At 48.2% G+C, this 14,482-nt stretch overlaps 1 protein-coding gene across 6 annotated transcripts in view; it reads right to left on the bottom strand.

Moving 5' to 3' along the window:
* Positions 1–3,316: 3,316 nt before the first annotated feature.
* The window catches only part of SBNO1 (strawberry notch homolog 1), a 76,411-nt gene continuing 65,245 nt past the window's right edge, over positions 3,317–14,482 (bottom strand). For all 6 annotated transcript variants that reach the window (XM_062182604.1, XM_062182605.1, XM_062182602.1 and 3 more), the window contains 4 exons: positions 12,813–12,950; positions 12,079–12,155; positions 10,241–10,434; positions 3,317–9,175 (listed from right to left, as the gene is read on the bottom strand). In XM_062182604.1, the coding sequence (XP_062038588.1) occupies positions 9,033–9,175; positions 10,241–10,434; positions 12,079–12,155; positions 12,813–12,950 (552 nt within the window). In that variant the 3' untranslated portion in view covers positions 3,317–9,032. The remainder of the gene's footprint in view (positions 9,176–10,240; positions 10,435–12,078; positions 12,156–12,812; positions 12,951–14,482) is intronic.

Genomic DNA, 14,482 nt, shown 5'->3' with positions numbered 1-14,482 from the left:
TGAGAAACCCAAGATCTACAGAGCCACTGAGGGGGCGGCCAGCCAGGTCAGCGGGGGACAGCCTGACGACCCGTCGTGGCGCCTGTGGTGGGCTTCTGTCCTCAGGACACATGAAGCCAGAGCGCACATCCACCTGGGTGTGCATGGAGGCTCCACCTGCAAGTTTTTTTTCTGCCATTGCTGCTGTTTCCACAGCAGGAGCCGGCAGGCTGCTTATGGAGACGGTCAGACCGCCTGGATTTTAGGCTCTGTTGGCTACACAGCTCTGCCACTGCGGCTTTAAGGCGGCCAGAGAACACACAGAATGGGCATGGCACTGTGCCAATAAAACTTTATTTATAGGCTCAGAAATTTGAATTTCATATCATTTTCACATGTTACAAAATATGTATTTTATTTTTGCCAACCATTAAAACAACATAAAAATAGTTCGTAGCTTGAAAGGCCATTCAGAAACAGGTGGTGGCCTCGCTCTGACCTGCGGGCCACCGTGTGCCAATGCCTTTTTAAATGTTTGTGTATTTTTCTCTACTTGAGGGAGGGAGGAGGTTGGCTCACTCCCCAAATGCCTCCAACAGCCTGGGCTAAGCCAGGAGCCCAGGACTCCCCATGGGTGGCAGGGAGCTGGCTCAGAAGCGGAGGAGCTGGGACTTGCATCAGCGCCCCCGGCACGGACGTGGGTGTCCCATCACATCAGCCCTCCCAGCCTGTTTATGTCGCTTAAGCCAGATTCCCCGTGGATCGTAAACAGATGGGACACAAACATCCGAAGACATAAAGCTCTCTTCCTATCACTACATCTGAACAAAACACACACGATACGACCTGTGGGACCACGAAGCTGGCCAGCGATCCCTCATCAACGAGGAAGCCGAGTGCTCTAGACAGCGTCTCCATCTCCGACCACGCGGGAACGGGGGCACCGATGGGGCGTCTCAGAGCTCACTACTGCAGACTGCTGCTGTTCAGCTTCCTACAATAAGTTACTGGTTTGGATTTCTCCAGTAATTGGGGAGTCCCACATCAGTCTCTCTGCAAAGAGTCCTTACCTTTAGCTGGAGGTAAACAACAGAACTTTTTCGCGGGGGCTGGCGCTGTGGTGCAGGTTAAGCGGCTGCCTGAGGCGCCGGCGTCCCACATGGGTGAAGGTTTGAGTCCCGGCTGCTCCTCTTCCAATCCCGCTCCCTGCTATGGCCTGGGAAAGCAGTGGAAGATGGCCCTGGTGCTTGGGCCCCTGCACCCACATGGGACCTGGCTGAAGCGCCTGGCTCCTGGCCCTGGTTATCTGGGGAACGAGCTAGCAAATGAAGACCTTTCTGTCATTCTTTCAAATAAATTGATAAATCCTTACAATTTTTGTGATACCCACAACTTTATCTTCTAGTTTCTGGAGAGAGGATACTCTAGACCCTGACAGCACAGGGCGTGGGTGGCGGCCGAGGAAACCATTAGCATCGTCTTCTTGTGTGCTAGCTTATCCAGGCCAATGACCTATCAATAGTAAAACTAAGCATCCGGACCGATGGGCGTCACCCCTGCCTGATTCGCCTTTCAGCCTCCAGACGTGGCATCCACGCTGTGGCTTCGTCCCTAACCTAGTAAGGCACTCGGCACCCAGAGTGGGCAGCTTGCAGAGAACTGGACTCTAAAAATACGCATCCTTCTCTCCAGAGGCCTCCACAGATGGCTCCTCTGCCTCACGCTCTCCAATGACTGTCTCATAAATATTCATGCACGCTCCAGACCCTCAGCTACCTCGCGTCCTCGGGGGGTGCTGCCCTCTGTTCAGGGACTTGTTCTGTACAGGCACCCCAGCGTCTGCCTCTCCAGGCCAGACCTGCCTGGGCCATGGGGAACGTCTGGGGGCTTTCTGGGTCTGCTCTGGCACAAGTGGGCAGAGGCCAGGGCTGCTGCCGAACGGCCTCCACTGCTCAACTTACTAGTTTCTGTATTTTTTAAAAGATTTACTTATTGGAGCCGGCGCCGCGGCTCACTAGGCTAATCCTCCGCCTTGCGGCGCCGGCACACCGGGTTCTAGTCCCGGTCGGGGCACCGATCCTGTCCCGGTTGCCCCTCTTCCAGGCCTCTGCTGTGGCTAGGGAGTGCAGTGGAGGATGGCCCAAGTCCTTGGGCCCTGCACCCCATGGGAGACCAGGAGAAGCACCTGGCTCCTGCCATCGGAACAGCGTGGTGCGCCGGCCGCAGCGCGCTACCGCGGCGGCCATTGGAGGGTGAACCAACGGCAAAAGGAAGACCTTTCTCTCTGTCTCTCTCTCTCACTGTCCACTCTGCCTGTCAAAAAAAAAAAAAAAAAAGATTTACTTATTGGGGCCAGTGCGGTGTAACTCTTTCAAATAAAAAAATAAATCTAAAAACTTTCTTGACTTGGGCCATCTTCCACTGCTTTCCCAGGCCATAGCAGAGAGCTGGGTAGGAAGTGGAGCAGCCGAGACTCGAACCAGCTCCCATATGGGATGCTGGTGCTGCAGGCAGCGGCTTTACCTGCTATGCCACAGCGCTGACCCCTAGGTTCTGTATTTTAAAATCTAAGATTCTTTCAGTCTTCAAGAGGAACTTGCAAATAGTCAAATTACGGTCAAAATTTGAAATATCCCCTGTGACTTGTTCTTCAATCAATCAATGCTCACATATTTCAGATGAAATTGTCTCACACACTAACACCGTCCACAAGTTTGATGGAAGCCCCGTGTGCAGGTCAAGCTACACACTATGATCCCTCTGGGGCACTTCAACCCCCACACAGGCACGAGCCCCATCCTGAACTGCTCGCTGCCCTCTGTGCAGCCCACACCCCCCGCGCCCGGGAGCAGCTTCCTGGCTGTGCCCCCCTTCAGGAGTCCTTCACCCCAGGCACTTGGGACACTCCCTCCCATCCCCCAGCCACAGAAATCCCATCTATCCCTGGCCCGAGTGACCTCCACCGAGAGCTGGCCAGGACTGAGTTAACAAACACAGAGCGTACCCATCAAGGCTAAATGTCTGCTAGTAGCATGGTCTACACTGACTTCTGTCCGACTCCCAGGCTGGACGGCTGCTGCGAGCCACACCTGGCCCCAGCGTGGACACTGGCCAGCGAGCCTGGGACCTGAGGCCTGGTCTCGTGGCCGTCCTCTGCCCTGGTGTCTTCTGTGCAGGACACTCCTCAGGACCTGTGTAGCTGCCAGGAACGCCTGGGCTAGCACAGCTGAGTGGCTGTGTCCTATCCCTGGTGTGGGAAATTTCCTACAATGCCTTTCGAACACAAAGCCCAACATGGATTCAGATTAAGAACACACGAAGAAAAAAGGATGTTTCTTTATTTTATTTAAGAATCTTACAAAAACAAAACAAAACAAAAAAAACCTCAGGAACTACAACAAGAACCCAAATACAGAGTCTGTTTTGCTTCACGGTTGGTACTTCTTACTTGCAAGAGGAAACCCTGCCTGATGCAGCCAATACATGTTATTGCGAGAGCGGCTGTGGAGGTTACACATGGAAACGCTTGGAGCGCTCGGTTCTGGGCTGTGGTACAGCATTCCCACGAGAGGCTGGAGGAAGCAGTGCAGTGTCGTGAGAACAGCTCGTACCTTCGCACACGGAGGACGCCCCGCAGCAGAGCAGCAGTATCAAAAGGGAGAGACTGAAGAGAACACACGGAGACAACCAGAGTCCACACGCACCCTTGTTTCCATGTCTCTGGGTTCCACCAGACGACGCACAGCGCGGGGCAGGAGAGGAATCTACGCCTACGTAGAAAAGGAGCCTTTGTGCAGAGGTAGAACCTAGCAAGAGTTTATTGCAGAGATAACAGCGTACCTCTTCTCACCTCTCATGGCTGATGGCAGGTACAAGTGGTTATTGACAAATCATCTCAGTAGTATGCAAAGTCAGTACACACCATGGACAGGGTGACGCCCGACGGCGGAGACGGCGCTGTGTGCTACGCAGAAAAGGCTCCGCCCCACAAGCAGTCAGAGACAAGGCCCGAGCTTCTCTACCCTCTTCAGTGCCACAACCACCACACAGCAAGAAGGCCCTCGCTGGCCACTGACACAAGTCTGCTGGGCACAAGTGGGCTCCCAGGCAGGGCGCAGGCCGGGGCTCGCAGACGTTAAAGCCAGGTGAGCCGACTCCGAGGGAGCCGTGGGCGGCTCCTCCACCTGGCGGGGACCTAAGCTGCAAGGGTCAGAAGGGGCCGACTGTGGCCCGCGCACCGCAAGGGCAGCTTAGCTGGACTCTGCCCTGCCACCTGCTGCAAACCACAGGGCCAACTGCTGCTTGGGCGACCCGGGCCGAAGGCTGGGCGAGGGACTCACAGGGGAGGGAACCAGTGCAGCCCCGGGCTTACCCAGACGTGGACGACGTTTACGTTTTCCACAAGTCTTGGCAAGCTAAGAAGAGTAGAACTTGTACATGAAAACAGGGGTCCAAGAAACAAATGTGCCCAGCATCTTTCTTGGAAGTTACAAAGGAATGTCTTTTTAAAGGTACAAAACCTATAAACAAAAAACCAGTGTTTGGCAGCTGGGTAATGACCCAACCCTGGTTTCCTGGACTGCCAGCTCATGTCAGGAAGCCTTCCGTGCCCAGGGGTCACACAGAGTCCTTGCATGATAACTGCCCTCTCCCCTAGGGCATCAGCTCCAAGCACGGCTGGAGGGGCCTGGAGGACGACTGCACCTCAGGGACACTCTAAAGTCCCGTCTGTCCACCACGGGCCAGGCCTGTCACTTGCCTGCTGTAAATACCCCTAACACTGACAGCAGAGGCAGACTGACCTTTGCTGACCTGACCACGGTCTCAGTGTGTCAGGTGAGGGCCAGGCCTGCGCTGGGCTTACTGGAGAGCTAGGCGTGATCCCACACGCACTGAAGAAGTTAGAGGAGCGTACAGGCAGCCTCGGGAAGCAATTCTTTCTTCCTGTGAGAACATCAGGCTCACAACAGCTCCCAAAGAACTACAGTCCCATCCCGACAGCACCAGAAAACCACCTCAAACGCTTTCACAACACAATGCGTTGCACTCAGTAAAAATTATAACAGAAATGCAAAACACAATGTTGAAAGATATTAGCATGAAACAGACAGGCAGCAATTCTACGGCAGAGACGCAAAACTGAACCAAATTCTAAAATACAGGAACAAATTCAACTAAGAACTTTCGCACGCTTTTCTGAATTTAAAAAACAAAAAACAAAAAAACGCAGGAAGGAGTAAGGTGTCCCATGAGAAGTCAAGCATAAATAGGACAGGAAACAGGAAAAGGAGAAAACATGGGTCAAGGTCCCAATGTACAAGAAATATTTACATTCAGAATTCCAAAGAGCTCAACATTTCTGTATATACAAATTTATACACATACATGTAAGTGCAGCACAGAATTCGAGGGTGGCCTTTGAACCCCACCTCACAGACTCAGAAAACAAAGCCCTAGCTAGCTGGAGTCGCAGGCTGGCGGACGTGGCCCCCTCACTTCAGAGACCCTGCGTTTGATCAGTCGATTGGCATTGAGAGAGGAACTGTCTGCAATGGTTTTTGCTCTCAGCTGTAGCCACAACATGGAATGCTCGCTAGAGTCCAGCAGCCAGGTGGCACCCGGGTATAGTGCTAGCCAGGGAGAACACAGACACGGATGGGAAGGGCGGTCAACCAATGCCCGTCACTCAGGTGGCAATCCCAGTCCGACCTCGCCATCTGAATGCAGCTGGCTGATGTAGCATCACCCTGAGAAATGACCAAGTGTCACCCAAATACATCTGTAAAATGAGAGGACAAAGAAAGGGACTGCCCTCGACCTCTTACTCAGGGACTTCGTGTCCCTGCTTCCACCGACTGAGACTGCTAATGGACTCTGCCTTCCCCTTCATGCTGACAGGGGAGGTGAGGGAGCTGGGCCACGCCCCCATCACACGTGTCCGTGCTGCCCCGCACTCTCCTGCTTGGGCTGGTTACAAGCTGTTCTCACAGCCTCACTGGGAGACCAGCAAATGGATGCCCCAGGACTGTGGCCTAACCTGTACCTCGGAAACACTACACTCCCCTAGAGCTTGGCAGTCTAGAACTTTCACCTCTACAAATGAAGCAAGCTCAAAAAGGTTTCTGAAGTGCTAGTTAGCTAGATTAGAATAAATATAAATATATATATATATACACAGACATATATACACGCATATATACACATACACACTTCTACAGTGCTTTGGATGCAGGCTCTTGCTAACACACACGGTAAAGATATCCAAGAGGGTATCAGCAATTCAGTGGCAGTAGGAGAGAACCGCTTACACATCCACTGTTGATCACTGTGCTGACAGAGGGGGAGGAATCCGCGTGCTGCCAGCACCCCTGGACACTGCCCCTGAACTGCAGAGATCCTGTGGCTTGGAGGCGGTGACGTGAGCAGCTCCCTCACACCCCCGAGATAACATGAGCGGCTCTGGCCTGGGGGAGTGGTTTTCAGCACTATGGACGCCGTGAGCTCTGAACGCACGAAGGTGATTCAACCCCACCTTTGTGCTCAGAGTCGTATTGCTAAAAGGGGAAAAAGGCATCCCAGAGGCCACGTGGGCCCCTGCTGGGCTGGAGCAGGCCTCTGGGCTCCGTCACCGGGTGTGGGTCCTATGCCAAACGGGCCTGGGTTACAAAGTGAGCAGTGGGGGAGGGTCTTCACTACTAGGGGCTCCTGGCCATCAATCCAGACTTGCTCACTGTTCTAAGGGCACAGTGCAGAGATCAGATGTCCAGAGGGGGCGGACACTAGCCTCTGGAAGCCGCACATGCACCCTGGCTCCACAAATCCAAACTCATTGCCTTGGAAGAATGCTTGCAGAGAGCTTCCCGACGCTTTCTTTGTGGAGTAAAGAAACACTACTCCGAAGAGCACAGCACGCACTGGCCGCTGTGCCTCGGGAAGGCCACTCCAGGAGCAAATACACTGTGGTCTGCAGCAGACATCAACCGCACGCCCGGAATCCTCACGCCAATCCTGCCTTGGAAACAACCGCAGAAACCCGAACCTGCTCAAAAGGCACCCACACATCCGGGGGACCACACTGCCACCAGCCCTACCAGAGCAGCTCTCCCGGCCCCACTGTCTCACCTCGCTGGAGGGAGCATGTCCGCGCCATGCTCCCACTCCCTCAGTGCCTGGACACAGAACCATCCACTGGGCAGCTGTGCTCAAGGGAGGGCCAGCCCTGCTCTTAGAGGCCAGCTGGTCTAACAGCCCCAACAAGGGGCATGGCGGAATCTGGGCCATCCCTGCCGGAGACACACAGCCTAGACTGAGCAGAGGAGTTGCATCCACTGGGGCAGAATATGCCAAAGAACAGAAATGATTCTCAATTTGTCCTTTTAGGCACCAAGAATAAATAAATCCATAGAGAGCACTTACAGTAAACCTAACAGAACAAAACTCAGGCTTAAAGAAGCATGGAGAAGATGAAAGCCCTAGGCTGCCCACCAGTTTCCATCCTGCACCTCTCACCCGAGTCCCTAAGCTACAAAGGGAACAACTTCACGTCAGTGCACACACTCGGCAGTACTACACTCCTGCCCTTCCTCGGCACCTGTCAGAGTTCAGGGGTGGGTGCGGGGCCAGACTGTCCTAGGGCCTGGAATGCTGGAGCACACGCAAGGTCTACAAGGTCCTGCCAGAGGCCACTCTCAGAGATGCCTGGTGAGGGCCTAAACAAGAGTCCACTTCTTGTTAGTATAACAGCTTTTTATTTGACAGCTACAAGATTTGTGCATCTTGATGCTTTTGAGCAGGTTTATACAATCTCAATTTTTCAATAGTGCAACTTGTCCCAAGGGGGAAAAAAAGGAAACAAAAAAGACCAATTGTCCCCTCACTTGTTTTTATAAACATCTATTATAGGCAAAACAAAACTTACCCCTATTATAGATAAGTGTCTATTCACATTTGTACATTACGATTTTTAACAGCTTAAGATAAACTCTACAATGTCTTACAACACATTAAACAATATTCAAGTTACTGGGTAACAACAATACCAACAGAAAAACACACAGCAGAAGCCTCAAGTGTTTCCTCATTGTCTAGTTTACAGCTCAAGTACAATTCCTCTTTTATGAATGACAAAGCAAAAATTAATAAAGTAAAAAAAAAACAGTGTTTGCAAGATGGAGGCCAATTTGTACTTCTTTCTAAAACCAGCTTTAAGTTAAGGAAAATGTCACTAAGAAAAAAGGCTCATAGCCATTTCTGCAGCACAAGTCAGGAATACTATTAATACATTACAATGAACCTTTCAGAGCTTTATCACACACACACACAAAAAGGTACGCAGTCATTACTCTGACAAGAAACCTGGGACAGGAAGGGGGGAGAGGCTCATGGAGTAGAAGCCATACGCAATTATAAACACTATAAAAATGCAATAACCAATGCTGTACAGCTACAAATGTTTCTCTCCATTACTCGACCTCTGTGTTAATCTTATTTACGCATGCTTTCAAAGACATGCACTGTCAGAAAATTAGAAAAGAACCTGAATGCATGATGTGCAACCTTTCATTTCATGCTTTAGTAAACCTATGGTTTAAGCTGGAAAAAGAAACCAACACGTATTTTCTGTATTTATGGACTCAAACACATGCATCCGGGGAGAACTCCCACAGCAACGGCATGGGTGCACTGCGTTAACCCTGAGCACTGTAGAACAGAAAGGTAAAGCCAGATTGGGAAGTTCTAAGCATTTTTAAACCAGTTGTGGTTTGTAGGCTTTAACACACACACACACACACACACACCCCTCCCTCTGCACACTCAATGTGAAAGTACACAGGAAGTCCCAGAAGAAAAGCAAAGGGAAAGACAAATGTACCACCATCGGCACTGCTGATTCTCAGTTTTGCTATCTATTCCAGGTTTCTCCTTATCCCCCCAAAATTAACTACGGAGCAAAACTGAAAAAAATATATAATTCTTTGGAAACTGTCCCTGATTTTTATGCAAATGATCTGCAACAGCATTCAGATACATCCACAATGCGGCCTGTCTGTTCTTCACGCATTGCTTAGGTTGGCGATGCTCTGCGGGTGATGCTGCTGCCACAGCTGCTTCTGCTGGACTGCAAGCTGCTGAGACTGGTCTGAAGTTGACAGGAGGTTTACGAGAGGAGACACACAGTTCGCCGGAATGATCAGGCCTGCAATCAGTAACGAGAATGTACAGAGGTGTCCAGAGAAACCTTTGTGTGCCGTACTGCAGTTTCACAGCAGACTCCAAAGGAGGCTTTTAAAACCGTAAGCACAATGAACAAGAAATTCACACAGAAATGAAATGAGTTCCTAACAATGGCAGCGTTCACGGGGCTGTAATCGGATTCTTCCCATCGATACCAAAGGGTACAAATGTGTCCAGTGCAACGCTATCTTCTTATTAAAGGGATGGAAGGTCGATCATAGGACTTTGCTATCTACCATCTTCCCAGCTCCACAAGAATACAAATGGCGCCTTCTTTACACAGTGCTAGTGCGCCACAAACACGCAGAGCAGGAGCTGCAAACTCCAATGTGCCAGTAAGCAGCTCACTCTGAAGGGCTGTGTGAAATGAGACAGACACCACCAAGCAGGGAAGCCCTGGTTAAAAGAACTTTAATGCCTGCTGTGCTAAAATGTGGGCTCAATGTTCCAGATTTTTTCTTAAAAATCCAGATTTTATATGAAACCTCTTGGTTTTTACATGTCTGCAACTAATTCAAATGAAAACTTGCTACAACTAAAAATACCTGACAGTTTAAACCGACCAAACAGGCAGAGTGCAGTACTGCCAGGGTGCTGGAACAGCGTGTGGCTAGGTGAGCGGTGGGAGCAGGTGGTCTGTTCTGCCCTTCTCCCTGCAGATTCTGAGCCTCCTCTGTACAGGGGCTTTGAATTCCAGTTCCAGCTGGCTCAGTGAAGAGCCCTGGGCCAGAGGCTAAGCTGTCTTCACAGCAAGGAGCCTGTACACATAGCAGGAACTGCAAAGGGGAGAAAGTAGAGCTGCCAGTGGCATCAAAGAGGTGACCACATGCGAACTCCAGCCAGAACCAGCTACATCCACTCAAAGGCTAAACTTCTGTTCAAGCTAAGCCCAGACAAAGCCAGCTCCCATTACCGGAGTTGATGCTAGATGCCTCTGAAACAAATCTAAGACTAAAGAAGCACAATTTGGAAACAGCAGGATCTGATTTTTCCCCTTAATTAAAACCAAAGCAAAAATCAGACTCACCTACAATTCGTTGTCCGTCTTCTGTTCTTAGCCGAACTATCTGCATTTTCACATTTGTACCACTGACAGATGCTAGAACACCCTCAACTTTTGTCCAGACACTCAGCACTGAACCACATAAAACATAATATGTGCGACAACGGAGGCCTATTTCACAAACTAATCCCAAGCTTGCTTTTTTGCAATTGCCACGCCTAGGAAAGACAAGAGAAAAAAAAATTACAGAGGCTGTACACATACTCATGATAGGTTTGCAAGGTCTACCCAAATTCCAAACAGGAACCATGCTAGCCATTATCTGCCTTCATAGACTCTTTCCTACATCAGACAGGTGATTAAAACTTCAGACAGGGCTGGTTTTCCCAGTTTTATATGCAGTTATGCATGTTAGTCACTTCAATACTCATTATCTTACTGTATTAATGTTATTTGTAAATTGGGATTGCCAGTTATGTTTTTATTATTGAAATAATGATTCACTGTTCTACTAAATCAGATTAGTGGGAAAGGACTCAGCATCAGAAAGAGACAGACATACCAAATGAAAATTTAGGAACTAAAAAAGGGAAGACATACCAGTATTTTGCAGTTAAAATTCTGCACACATTTCAACAATAAGATGTCTCTGCAGGCAGTATTAAAGCTAGATAAATTTAACACACAGTGGTACATTGTGTACAGGACACTTCCTTTCTGTAACTCAAAGCAAATGTTACAGAAGGCCTTTAGAGATTAATTTAAAACATTTTATCTTTGGGGCTGGAGCTGTGGCTGTGTAGCAGGATAAGCTACCATCTGCAGTGCCCACATCCCATATGGCACTGGTTCGAGTGCCAAACTGCTCCACTTCTGATTCAGCTTCCTGCTAATCCACCTGGGAAAGCAGCAGATGGCCCAAGTGCTTGAGCCCCTGCCCCCACGTGGGAGACCCAGAGGAAGCTCTTGGCCCCTGGCTCTGGCCTGGTCTAGCCCCCGCAGTTACGACCATTTGGGGAATAAACCACTGGATGGAGGATCTCTCTTCTGTCTTTCCCTCTCTTTAACCTGACTTCCAATTAATAATCTTTAAAAAAGTTCACTCTCCCAATTGCCTGAGCTGTGCCAATCCGAAGCCAGGAGCCATAAGCTTCTGCCAGGTCTCCCACAAGGGGGCAGGCCCAAGGACTTGGGCCATCTTCTAAGGCCTTCCCTGGCCATAGCAAAGAGCTGGATTGAAAGTGAAGCAGCAGGGACTTGAACTCGCAAATCATATGGGATGCTGGCACTGCAGGTAGTAGATTTACCCACAATGCCACAGCACCAGCCCCTTATATTCACTTTCATGAAGTGGACCAGGTGCTGCAACAGCACTAACAGTGCAAAAAAACACTGAGAGACAATGAAGATCTGCAGAGGATCAGAACTCTACAGAGGGGTCTGGAACATACCCTGGACGGGGCGAGCTGGGCACCAGACAAGGGTCAGCTCCAGCTGTATCTTAGTCATCTTTCTGTTTTTTCATAAACTGCCTAGATACTGTACATCAGCAGTGCTTTGCTTACAAAAAAAGACACAAAGGAAAAACGAAAAGTGAGGAAAAGAAGGAGCAAAAAGTAAGTTCTAGAACTAAGGCTGACAGTTCAATGCATCATGCCAAGGGCTGGCAGGAAATAACCAAGCGGCAACAGGCACAGAGTAGACACAGTAACCCGCAGTGTCTGGGCTGCAAACCCCCAGCACAAACTTGATGGAAAAACCACGCCTACCCAGAGCTAACTTGTTCATCTACTGCTAAGGACACACTTGCAGACAGTGAGGGCACGATCCCTGGAAAACGTGAGAAGCATAAAAACACTAACCAGTAAGCGTGAGTGCAAGTATCTGCAGATGAATTATATTGATCCAACCAGTGTACCAAGGCATCATCTGAGACTACCTGAAAAAGAAAGATAAAAATTCTGTTGAAACAATTTTGCTTTTAAAGTAAACTTGCTGCCAAAACTGGTCTCTAACTCCACAGGCAGCTCACATAAAATTCTCTGCAAAGAAAACCAAGCCCATGCTACTTGCTGAATTTGAATGCATTCAAGAAGTTGTGCTACAATGTTTCCTCCTTTGCAATTTTTCTTTATTCTTTCTTTTTCTTCTCTTTCAAACAGCTAGTTTAGTAATATTTGTTTCAGAATGAGAATAGGTAGGAATAGTTATATATACACTACCATTAATAAAATAAAATCTAACAGGGAGCTGCTTTCTAGAAAACAACACAAACATAGCATCATGTTCAAAATAAAACTATGTCAATTTAAATTTCAGCCTCAACATGTTCCTTTTATTAAAAAATTCTAACTCTTGCGATTAGCACTGACAGCTTCCCTTTACTGGCAACATTAATTGTTTCATATAACCTTGTAAATCCCTTAAAAGCTGACAACATTAAAACTTAGATATCAGTGACAGGACTTGATGCTTTTCTAAAAGTAGCTTTGCTTTAATCATTAAGTATATAAGAAAAACCTTCATAGCTAGCCTAAACTTAATTGCAATATATTATAAAACAATTATATAAGATAATTTACAAATGAGAAAATACCTTCTTATACTTCTTTTTTAGATCGGCATAAATTTCTAATTTGAGTTGTTTCCCAGTATTTGGTCGATAAACCAAGAAAAGCTTCTTTTTAGGGTTTACTTCTTTAACTAAGATGGCAGTTTTCTTGTTGTTCCTTATCTATTTTTTTAAAGAAAGAAAGGTTCAGTACTACACACTTGACACATTTTTCTACCATCAGGAAAGTAAATACAAACATTTGAAAGACTGTAACATCAAAGAAGTACATGAATGTATACTGCGAGAAAGGACTACACTGTTGAAATGGCTTTCACAGGCCTCCCCTAAAAGATGGATTTTAGATTTTAATTCTGCCTCACGTCATAGGTTGAGAGCCAAAGTATTCTTTAAAAACAAGTGCCCCGAACAAAGAATTCTGCCTTTTCTGTTCTTTATACCTAGCCTGAGAGAGCTGAGAGAAAGCGAGGGCGAGGTTATAGCGGAGCCAGCATTCAGCCTAGCAGCTGGGATGCCCACATCTCACACTGTAACAGGTGGGTTGGATTCCCAGCTTTAGCTCCTGATGCTGGCTTCCTATGAACACAGACACTTGGCCAAGCTGAAACCAGGAGCCCAGAATGCCATCAGTTTCCTGTATGGGTTGTAGGAACTCAGTTACTAGAGACATCATCCACCTGTTCCCTGAATGTGAATTAGGAAGAAGCTGGACACTAAGTGGAGTAAGGGGACTAGAACCAGGAACCAATATGGGATGTGGGCAGCCCAATTAGTGTCTTCACCTACTGTGCCAAAATGTTTTTACTTTTTTAAAAGCATCCACGGTGAAAATGTGAATATAACAGGCAAATTATCAATATCCTGGATGTGGTATTATACTATAATCTTAAAAAACATTGCCATTAAGGGAACTGGGAAAAGTATATAAGGATTCCTATGTATTATTTATTTTTATTTATTTGAAAAGCAAACAGGCAAAAGAGATATATCCTATCCACTGGTTCACTCCTTAAACGCCTGCAGCAGCCAGGGCTGTGCCAGTCAAAAGCCACGAGCTGGGGACTCAATCCAGGCCTCCACATGGTCACCAGGGACCTAACTACTTAAGAATCATCTGATGCCTCCCACAGTACACATGAGCAGAAGACTGGAACTGGACTCAGGATTCACACTCAGGCACGCTGACATGGGTGTCCAGTGCTGTCAGCCACTGGACTGAACAGCTGTCCCTGAATGTGGTGTTTCTTTTAATTGCACAAGATCTACATGCCAGTGAAATTTCCAAAAGAAAAAAAAAAAAAAAAAGAAGGAACTAGGCCTATGGACCAAAACTAACCTGAGTCTCCCATGCTGCAGTACAATTTAAGGAAAAGAGGGGGAGGAAATGAGCAAGTAAGGGAAAAAACCTCAGGGAACAATATGGCCAACATAGGCCACAGAGGGCCACGAAGCCTAAAATATTTATTATCTGACCTTTTTTGTTTTTTAAGATTTATTTATTTTAAAGAGTTAGAGATTCTCCATCTGCTGGTTAATGTCCCAAATGGCCACAATGGTGGGGGATGGGCCAGGCCAAAGCCAGGAGCTGGGTTGCAGAGGCCCCAGTGTGTGGGCTATTACCTGAACACTTCCTAGGCACATCAGCAGGGAGTGGGACTGGAAGTGGAGCAGCTAGAGCTCAAACCAACACTCAC

This window comes from Lepus europaeus, chromosome 23, assembly GCF_033115175.1.
Source record: "Lepus europaeus isolate LE1 chromosome 23, mLepTim1.pri, whole genome shotgun sequence".
Lineage (NCBI taxonomy): Eukaryota > Metazoa > Chordata > Mammalia > Lagomorpha > Leporidae > Lepus > Lepus europaeus.
Note: the sequence above shows the minus strand (reverse complement) of the source record. Positions and strands in the feature narration are given on the sequence as shown.